Here is a 10,923-nt window from a genome sequence, read left to right as displayed (position 1 = left end):
GCTGTTACGAATCTGGGCCTAATTCTCTGTAGGTAACTCAGAAAATTATGTCAATTTACGTGAGTGATCCTCAGATATGTACGCAACTTTCATTCAATTTGAGCATTTTCATTTGAGCAAGTCTGGTGCCTCAATAAAATTCGTCTTTACGAACTGTTCTGTTTTGACAGATTCTGCCTTTTATTTCGCATTGCCTGTTTTGCTATGCTTGATGGATTTTTCTATTCCATTGACTTTCAGTAGCTTTGTGCAATGTCCAGAAGTGTTAAGAATGATTATGTCACCTCTGAACATGTAAATTTTGATTGTGCACTAACCCTCTAATGAGTTGTTGTGAGTTTGGTGTGGAGGAAGTTTTCAAGGATCAAGAGAGGAGGATGATACAATATGATCAAGGAGAGTGAAAGCTCTAAGCTTGGGGATGCCCCGGTGGTTCACCCCTGCATATTTCAAGAAGACTCAAGCGTCTAAGCTTGGGGATGCCCAAGGCATCCCCTTCTTCATCGACAACATTATCAGGTTCCTCCCCTGAAACTATATTTTTATTCCATCACATCTTATGCACTTTGCTTGGAGCGTCGGTTTGTTTTTTTATTTTGTCTGAATAAAATGGATCCTAGCATTCGTTGTGTGGGAGAGAGACACGCTCCGCTGTTGCATATGGACAAATATGTTCTTAGGCTTTACTCATAGTATTCATGGCGAAAGTTTCTTCTTCGTTAATTTGTTATATGGCTGGAATCGGAAAATGATACATGTAGTAATTGCTAAAATGTCTTGGATAATGTGATACTTGGAAATTGTTGTGCTCATGTTTAATCTCTTGCATCATATACTTTGCACCTATTAATGAAGAAATACATAGAGCTTGCTAAATTTGGTTTGCATAATTGGTCTCTCTAAGGTCTAGATAATTTCTAGTAAAGAGTTTGAACAACAAGGAAGACGGTGTAGAGTCTTATAATGTTTACAATATGTCTTTTATGTGATTTTTGCTGCACCGGTTCATCCTTGTGTTTGTTTCAAATAACCTTGCTAGCCTAAAACCTTGTATCGAGAGGGAATACTTCTCATGCATCCAAAATCCTTGAGCCATCCACTATGCCATTTGTGTCCACCATACCTACCTACTACATGGTATTTCTCCGCCATTCCAAAGTAAATTGCTTGAGTGCTACCTTTAAATTTCTAATCCTCTACCTTTGCAATATATAGCTCATGGGACAAATAGCCTAAAAACTATTGTGGTATTGAATATGTACTTATGCACTTTATCTCTTATTAAGTTGCTTGTTGTGCGATAACCATGTTCCTGGGGACGCCATCAACTACTCTTTGTTGAATATCATGTGAGTTGCTATGCATGTCCGTCTTGTCTGAAGTAAGGGCGATTTACCACTCATTTAATGGTTAGAGCAAGCATAATGTTAGAGAAGAACATTGGGCCGCTAACTAAAGCCATGAATCATGGTGGAAGTTTCAGTTTTGGACATATATCCTCAATCTCATATGAGAAAGTTAATTGTTGCTACATGCTTATGCATAAAAGAGGAGTCCATTATCTGTTGTCTATGTTGTCCCGGTATGGATGTCTAAGTTGAGAATAATCAAAAGCGAGAAATCCAATGCGGCATAGAGGTACCCCTTTGTGACACTTGGTTAAAACATGTGCATTGCAATGATAATCCAGGTAATCCGAGCTAATTAGGACAAGGTGCGGGCACTATTAGTATACTATGCATGAGTCTTGCAACTTGTAGGATATAATTTACATAAAACATATGCTTTATTACTACCGCTGACAAAATTGTTTCTTGTTTTCAAAATCAAATCTCTAGCACAAATATAGCAATCAATGCTTCCCTCTGCGAAGGGCTCTTTCTTTTACTTATATGTTGAGTCAGTTCACCTATTTCTCTCTACCTCAAGAAGCAAACACTTGTGTGAACTGTGCATTGATTCCTATATACTTGCATATTGCACTTGTTATATTACTTTACATTGACAATATCTATGAGATATACATGTTATAAGTTGAAAGCAACCGCTGAAACTTAATCTTCCTTTATGTTGCTTCAATACCTTTACTTTGAATTATTGCTTTATGAGTTAACTCTTATGCAAGACTTATTGATGCTTGTCTTGAAAGTACTATTCATGAAAAGTCTTTGCTTTATGATTCATTTGTTTACTCATGTCATTTACATTGTTTTGATCGCTGCATTCATTACATATGCTTACAATAGTATGATCAAGGTTATGATGGCATGTCACTCCAGAAATTATCTTTGTTATCGTTTACTTGCTCGGGACGAGCAGGAACTAAGCTTGGGGATGCTGATACGTCTCCGACGTATCTATAATTTCGTATGTTCCATGCCACATTATTGATGATATCTACATGTTTTATGCATACTTTATGTCATATTTATGCATTTTCCGGCACTAACCTATTAACGAGATGCCGAAGAGCCAGTTGCTGTTTTCTGCTGTTTTTGGTTTCAGAAATCCTAGTAAGGAAATATTCTCGGAATTGGACGAAATCAACACCCAGGGGCCTATTTTGCCACGAAGCTTCCAGAAGACCGAAGAGGAGACGAAGTGGGGCCACGAGGTGGCCGGACGCTAGGGCTGCGGGGCCCAAGCCCTGGCCACGCCGGCCTAGTGTGTGGGCCCCCCGTGACGCCTCCTGACCTGCCCTTCCGCCTACATATAGTCTTCGTCGCGAAACCCCCAGTACCGAGAGCCACGATACGGAAAACCTTCCAGAGACGCCACCGCCGCCAATCCCATCTCGGGGGATTCAGGAGATCGCCTCCGGCACCCTGCCGGAGAGGGGAATCATCTCCCGGAGGACTCTTCACCGCCATGGTCGCCTCCGGAGTGATGAGTGAGTAGTTCACCCCTGGACTATGGGTCCATAGCAGTAGCTAGATGGTTGTCTTCTCCTTATGTGCTTCATTGTCGGGTCTTGTGAGCTGCCTAACATGATCAAGATCATCTATCTGTAATGCTATATGTTGTGTTTGTTGGGATCCGATGGATAGAGAATACTATGTTATGTTGATTATCAATCTATCTATGTGTTGTTTATGATCTTGCATGCTCTCCATTACTAGTAGAGGCTTTGGCCAAGTTGATGCTTGTAACTCCAAGAGGGAGTATTTATGCTCGATAGTGGGTTCATGCCTCTATTGAATCTGGGGGAGTGACAGAAACCCCTAAGGTTGTGGATGTGCTGTTGCCACTAGGGATAAAACATTGATGCTATGTCCGAGGATGTAGTTATTGATTACATTACGCACCATACTTAATGCAATTGTCTGTTGTTTGCAACTTAATACTGGAAGGGGTTCGGATGATAACCTGAAGGTGGACTTTTTAGGCATAGATGCATGCTGGATAGCGGTCTATGTACTTTGTCGTAATGCCAATTAAATCTCACTATACTCATCATATCATGTATGTGCATGGTCATGCCCTCTCTATTTGTCAATTGCCCAACTGTAATTTGTTCACCCAACATGCTATTTATCTTATGGGAGAGACACCACTAGTGAATTGTGGACCCCGGTCCATTCTTTTACATCGAATACAATCTACTGCAATACTCGTTCTACTGTTTTCTGCAAACAATCATCATCCACACTATACATCTAATCCTTTGTTACAGCAAGCCGGTGAGATTGACAACCTCGCTGTTTCGTTGGGGCAAAGTACTTTGGTTGTGTTGTGCAGGTTCCACGTTGGCGCCGGAATCCCTGGTGCTGCGCCGCACTACACTCCGCCGCCATCAACCTTCAACGTGCTTCTTGGCTCCTACTGGTTCGATAAACCTTGGTTTCTTACTGAGGGAAAACTTGCCGATGTACGCATCACACCTTCCTCTTGGGGTTCCCAACGGACGCGTGCTGTACGCGTATCACAGACGAGGAGTGATCGGAAAGTACCACACCACCTTCCGAGGAGCTTTCTTCCCCTTCTTGTACCGACTGACGCCGCACTCCAGACATATGGTACACTCCGCGTGCTCGTTCCGATAAATGATGCAATCGTTCAAGCACACATGGTATTTCACATGCGGTAAATCCAGAGGACACACGATTTTCTTGGCCTCCTCGATACTAGTCGGACACGTGTTACCTTTGGGAAGACGTTCCTGCCAGAATGACATGTTGTCGTTGAAGGATGTGTCGGTCATTTTGTGCTTTACCTTCATCTCCAGAGCCATGAGCGTTACTTTCAGGCGGGTATCCTCCGGCCTGCATCCTTCATACAATGGAGTAACCGCGTCTACCTCCAGTTGATCCATCTTGGCTTTCTCTCGGGCGGCAGCTCTTGCGTTACTCGTCTGCTTGAGAAGCAGCTCTTGAAGATAAGGGTCCTGCACCCAGTCCATCGACGATGGTCCATCGTCTTCATCTTCATGATCGTCATGATGACCTCCATCTTGATCTTCCTCATTATCAGGTCCAGGATCTCCTACATTGTGATCATGATCATCTCCGGGATCTTCTACATCCTGATCATGTCCGAGATCTTCTACATCCTGATCACCTCCTTCCTTATTTGTTGTTGAAATCCCATGGACAAATTCATAATCATCTTCGTCGCCTTCCCACCGATAGCCATCCATGAAACCACGCATGAGAAGGTGGTCCCGCACCATATCGGCTTTAGGGTCCATAAGGCTCGTCAGCTTGCATCTTCGACACGGACATCTTATCTCCTTTTGGTTATTTCTAATCATCTCGGCTGTCGCGGCTTTCAAAAACCTAGCCACAAAGCCTTCGCTCATCATGCGGACCATGGTCTCCTGCGGGTATAGAGAAAATGGATATCTTAGCATACCAAAAGAAAATTTTGGCATGACCTTCCCTAAAAATAGGACATATGTATATGCGTAGTATGCCCAACATTCGCCGAAACGGAAATGAATCAATGTTTCGGCAAAATATTGGCAACTCCATCGCATTTCAAATCCCTGCAAACAAAAACACATGCAACACATGTGTGGAGGCTTCGCATATACAACACATGTGGATCCGGAGACTTCGCATACAACACACATGCACGTGACGCTTTTCGCGCATGCGCACAACACATGATCATCGAGCTTCGCACATAACATATGTGCACACACACGTGTACGTGACGTGTGTGCAAGACGATCATATCGGAACCGGTCACACACAAAGCATAAAACCAACAAACTTACCGATACGGCGAGACCTAGAGTGTTGGATGAGGTAAAAAGTTGAGATTGAGTAGGGTATTGAGCTAAGAAAACTTCACCATTACTTACCTATGAAGAAAATTAAGTTTACCAACTTAATTTTGGTGAATGAAGAGGTGAAAATGAGGTGGGAAGGAGGGGCAACACGACCAGATCCAGATTTGGTGGAAGAGTGTTTGGGGAAAGTGGGTGGCACATGTGAGTGGAGGGGTTAAAAGCAGGAAATGGTCCCAGGTTATCAGTGGCGCACCACCTAGCCGTGCGCCACTGCTAGGGTGACATAGCAATGGCGCACTGCTAGGTGGTGCACCACTGCTCACCTGGTACCTGCACCACGCGCCCCTGCCCAACTTAGCAGTGGCGCACCCTGTTGGTGGTGCGCCATAGCTAGTAGTGGTGCACCGCGGCAGTGCGCCATTGCTAAGGACCTCATCTCTAAATTAAAGGTGCCCTGGCCACCTCCTAGCAGTGGCGCACCACGATGTCGTGCACCATAGGTAAGCGAAGTAGCAGTGGCGCACCACTCCGACGTGCGCCACTATTAGGTTGGGGTAGGAGCTGGCCTCCTGCCAGCATTTAGTAATGGCGCACCACAAACAAGGTGCGCCACTACTACATTTGTAGCAGTGGCCCACCATTTTTTGGTGCGCCACTGCTAAGTAGTAGTGGCGCACGGCCATCATGGTGCGCCACTGATGTCAATCTTACGGCTAGGCCTTTTCCTAGTAGTGCATCTATGTCCGCCTGAACAAAATGATTAGGTAGGAGTTGCATATTCCATGTACCATGCTCATTTAGTAACAACGAGACTCGCCTGATCCTGCATTCTTTCTGCTCGGAGACCAGCTTGAAAGAATGGGGTCATGGAATCCATGGGTCTCGCCAAATCCTGATCTTGGAACTGTCCCCAACTCTCCATAAAATACCCTTCTTCAGAAGTATAAGACCATGTTGAATTCTGAGGAGTTGGCCGTGAAGACTGTATCATGGAGAGCTCTATTTGGGTAGTACTTAGCCTTCAAAACCCTGGCGCATAAGCTATCTGGTTTGGTGATGAGGCGGCATGCTTGCTTAGCTAGAAGGGCCTGGTTGAAAACCCGGAAATTCCAGAAACCCAAGCCACCATGTGATTTGGGTTGTGTAAAGTTATCCACGATATCCAGTGTGTTTTCCTCCTTCCTTGTTTTAAACCCCACCAATAGTTTCTGACCATATGCGCCAGATCATCACACACAGCCATAGGCAGTATGAAAACTCCCATAATATAGGTTGCAATGGCTTGAGCTACATATTTTATCAAGGTCTCCTTGCAAGATTGGGAGGGCATGCCATCTCCCCACTGCAACATTCTTTTTAGCAATCTTTCTTGACAGGCTCTGGAACCGACCTTTATGCATGCGTCCTTGGGGTGTAGGGAGTCCAAGGTATTTCTCCTCAAAGTCCGCAACTTCGACTTGGAGCACCTGTGTAATTTCCGAACGTACTGCTTCAGGACATCGTGCTCCAAACAAGATGGAACATTTGGCTCTATTCACTAGCTGGCATGTGGCTATCGCATAGGTCTAAATGATCTTGTTCACATTCCGTGCTTGATCAATAGTTGTCTTAAAATATAGCAATGTATCATCGGCAAAAAGGAGGTGGGATATCTCCGGAGCTCGGCGGCAGACTTTAACCGCTGTGATTTAATCAGAATCTATCCCCTGCTTTAGAAGAGCCAAAAACCACCAACTACAAAAAGGAACAAGAACGGGGAGAGGTGAGATATTCTGTCAAATTTAACAGAACCTACTAGAATCATTTGCACTGTCACGTGGTCTACGACAAGGTGATCCCCTCTCCCTCTAAGTTGCTATTTGATTCCATGTATGTATTGATGATCCAGTGGAAGGTGTGATCAACAACTTTTTTCTTTTGAAACAGGGGCAAGAGCTTTACCCTAATCTATTAATTAAGAAGAAGTGTTTGACAAGATAGTCCCAACAAGGTGAGCCATATAAGGGATTGCTCTCCCAGCATTATTTCACTCAAACGCTTAGCACCCGCTATAACCCACAACCGAGCTTCCATTTTAATACGATCTAAGGCTAGGGGTGGTGGCTCATGCTTGTTGTACAACACCCAAGCTTTTCTTTCGTTCCAAATTTTCCAAGTGACCGACCAAGATAGGGAGACGATGGCCTTGCGGTTAGGGGTGCAACGGCTCTCATGGTGTGGGCTTGCATAAACCTACTGTAGTTGAAAGGGTCATGGTGTGGAACCAGCCGTCATGGCGATCAAAAACTGGTGTCATGGTGTGTGCTTGCATAAACCTATTGTAGTTGAAAGATTCCTCATTTGGTGTGCACATTTAGTTGCTCTCTTTACATGAATTTTAGGCACTTTCTAAATATACATAGTTCTTCACTGAAGGGTGAAAGTGGAGACTGCCTAATTCAAATTTACAATAGCTACAATATTCATCGTAAAAATAAAGAAAATACAATACTAGTAACTTCCCTCCCGGTAGCTGCGTTCATTTCTGACCATTCGACCGTTTTAGTTGATTCCATTCAGCTCCAAGACTTTATCGAAAAAAATTCAGCTCCAAGAAGCAAACATTTTTTAACTAGCAGTATTTCTAGATTCAGTTTTGTCAGGAGAATACCTGCAGTATGTATAACATCAGAAATATATATAGCTTGTGCGTTTCAGATTTTAACAAGTATATGATTCTCAAACGCGATTTCAGACTTTGAACTGGCACTATGTATAGATTCAGTTCAGATTTCAGTTTGGTCACGAGATTTATGCATGGAAGTCTCGGATAACTGAATATTCGCAAACGCGATCTAGTCCTTGTTGGTGTTCCCCGCGGGATTGCCCTCGAACCGGTTGATTTTGAAATGGTGGAGCTCCACCCCGGCCTCTACCGCGGTCCTCGCCTCGCCATCGATGGCCATCTCGGCAAGGATCATCCCCACCGCTGGCCCCATTTTGAACCCGTGACAAGAGAACCCGGCACCGAGCACCACGTCCTGGCCGAACTCCCCGCCGAGGAAGTCGATGACGAAGTCCTTGTCCGGAGTCATGGCGCACATGCACGACTGCCGGATGACCGGCCCGCCGGCGGTCTCCACATGTCCCGGCATGAACACCTGAATCCACCGCGCGACGCGCTCGGCGGCGCTGGCGGCGCCGGAGCCCCAGTCTCGGCTGTCCGGGTCGCACGGCGACCCGCTGTTGTCGTTGATCTTGATGAGGCCCGGGAACTCCAGCGACGGCGTGCTGTACACGAATGTGTCGCCGTAGCTCGAGAACGTCGGGAATCCGGCCTCCGCCGTGAGCTCGTGCTCGCGGCCAGGCTTGATCTTCCAGTACATGGTGGTCTTCTGCACCGGCTGGATCGGCAGCTCCATGAAGGCGACGGACTTTACCAGCTTGCTCGCCCACGCGCCGACCGTCACTATGCACTTGGCGCCATGGAACTCCTCGCCCTTGCTTGTCACCACCCGGACGCCGTCCTCTCCTTCCTTCTTGACGATGCCGACGACTTCCGTGTTGTCCCTGACGACGGCGCCCTTCTTGACGGCCAGCGTGTGGAACATGGCGAGCGCCTTGGTCGCGTTCAGCACGCCGCCGCCAAGCTCGCTCACCGCCGTCACCCACCCGTCCGGGACGCGGAATACGCCTCCCCACCTCTCGCCGACATCATCCACCTCCGCCGCGCCCGCGTTCCTGACGGCGGCGAGGAGCCGGGCGTTGCTGCGCGGGCCCATGCAGAGGTTTGGCGACGGGGTGAGCACGCGGTAGCCGGCGTCAGCCTGGGCGTCGCCCCAGAGGCGACGGGCGAGGCGGACCATAGGCGGGTAGTGCGCCTTGGCGTAGGCGTCGCGGATGGTGCGCGATTCGCCGTGGGAGGAGCCGAGGTGGTGGAGCAGGTCGAAGCGCTCGAGGAGCAGGACGCTCGCGCCGCGGGACGCCGCCGCGTGCGCCGCGCAGCTGCCCATGATGCCCGCGCCCAGCACGATCACGTCGAAGCTGAGCGGGCCATTGACGCCTGCGGCGTCAGATGCTGCATCTGCGGTCATGGCGCCAACGATAGCTGCTGCTGCACCCGATAATAGTGAGCAAGTGAGAGCTCTACTTAAAGGAGTGGCAACTGGCAAGTAATAGTGGGTTGGTGCCAACGGAATGCAGTGAATTTTAGTGATTTTGGTGGACACCGAAATAATTACCTTAATTTCGATCAAAATATTTCAGTCATTTCAGTAATACACATGGATCAAAAAAAATTCATTTTTCGAAATTTTGAATATTTTAATTAGTTTTTACAGAAAATGTCGCTCCTTTGACGGAAATGAAAACCAAAATCAGTGAATTTCAGTGGTAGGGACTGAAAATTTTCCGAAACTGAAATTTAAAACCATGGTTGGTGCACAGCACAGATTATTTTTGTGGCAAAAGAGTGATGTACGTTGCCATGGAAGGATATAGACAGACACCCGTGTCTATGACAAGGATGCAGCATGTGTTGTCCCTCAAATGGTGAGAGGGGCAATTCTACCATGCAGCCTATCTTCCGTGCACGTCCCACCTTATTTCTCCTTTCACATTTTAAGATAGGAAGGCGTGGAAGAGAGGCAATCAATAATGCAGCATGTGTTGTACCATCTGCTACAACAGCTCCAATGCTGAGAGCGGCAATTCTACCGCCCACGCGACCTTCCGTGCATGCCAAACCTTCTCTCGTTTCACATTTTAGGGAAGATAGTGTGACATATCTTCCACATTTTATGATAATCTAAATTAGATGATTCTAAAACATAAAATTTTCATACCATTTGAACAAGGAGCTTTAATGTGTGAATCGTTTAAATATTTGAGTTCCTAGTGACAGCGAGGTCTACCATGTGTGAAGATCATTGAAATGACGAAACTTCGGGACTTGGTTCTAGGTAGCTTTCACAAGATTCACATTTTTGCTAGAATTGGCGTGATTATTGATAACCTTGTAGTGGGCATTGGAATCAACAAAACATTTGGGTAGAAAGAAAGTCAAGCTAGCTAATTATATTACATACTCATACGTGATATATGGCACAACTTTGTTAAGCATTACTTTTTTAAACCACCACACATGTCTACTTTGTAATTTATCATATAGCAATTATATCGCACACAATGACTCGAAGCCCAAGTTTTCATTTTTTATGTTTTTATTTTATTTTATTTTCTTGAATTCAAACTTTGTTCGAAATTGTCGGCCTTGACATGCGTACCAGGGTATCTCTACATATTTTCTGAAAAAATTTAGGACCAACATTTAATAAACCTAAAGTTCAAATTTTAATAAAGTCGGTCAAAAATAAAAAATAATTCCTAGCTTCACTTCGAGATAAATCACCATATATACCCCGTAATTAGTGTGTGCTTACTTACTCAGCCGATAACAGTCCAATAACTACGAATGAGTGTTTCTACTCATGCACTTTTGACCCCCTTTCTAATGAAACACAGATCTTATGATTCACCAGAAAACAAACATGAAGATTCTACATATAAGTTGTTTTTATTTCTTTTGTATTTTGGGTTGCAATTTTTGAAACTGCGCATATCCAATTAAAAAAAACCTTGATCGTTCTATACCAACATGGAGCATGGTATTTTGAAAAATCATAAAGTGGATTTTAAATTCTAAAAAATTC

At 45.3% G+C, this 10,923-nt stretch overlaps 1 protein-coding gene across 1 annotated transcript; it reads right to left on the bottom strand.

Moving 5' to 3' along the window:
• Window positions 1-7,866: 7,866 nt before the first annotated feature.
• LOC127312233 (probable sarcosine oxidase) lies at window positions 7,867-9,322 on the bottom strand. Its single transcript, XM_051342784.2, has one exon. The coding sequence runs from the start codon at window positions 9,304-9,306 to the stop codon at window positions 8,068-8,070; it is 1,239 nt and encodes a 412-aa protein (XP_051198744.1). The 5' UTR covers window positions 9,307-9,322; the 3' UTR covers window positions 7,867-8,067.
• Window positions 9,323-10,923: the final 1,601 nt, after the last annotated feature.

This window comes from Lolium perenne, chromosome 1, assembly GCF_019359855.2.
Source record: "Lolium perenne isolate Kyuss_39 chromosome 1, Kyuss_2.0, whole genome shotgun sequence".
NCBI classification, from domain to species: Eukaryota; Viridiplantae; Streptophyta; class Magnoliopsida; order Poales; family Poaceae; genus Lolium; species Lolium perenne.
This window is presented reverse-complemented; position numbering and strand designations above follow the sequence as displayed.

Excerpts from the sequence above, each read along its gene's own strand:
- LOC127312233 (XM_051342784.2), bottom strand. The coding sequence starts at position 9,306 with ATGACCGCAGATGCAGCATCTGACGCCGCAGGCGTCAATGGCCCGCTC.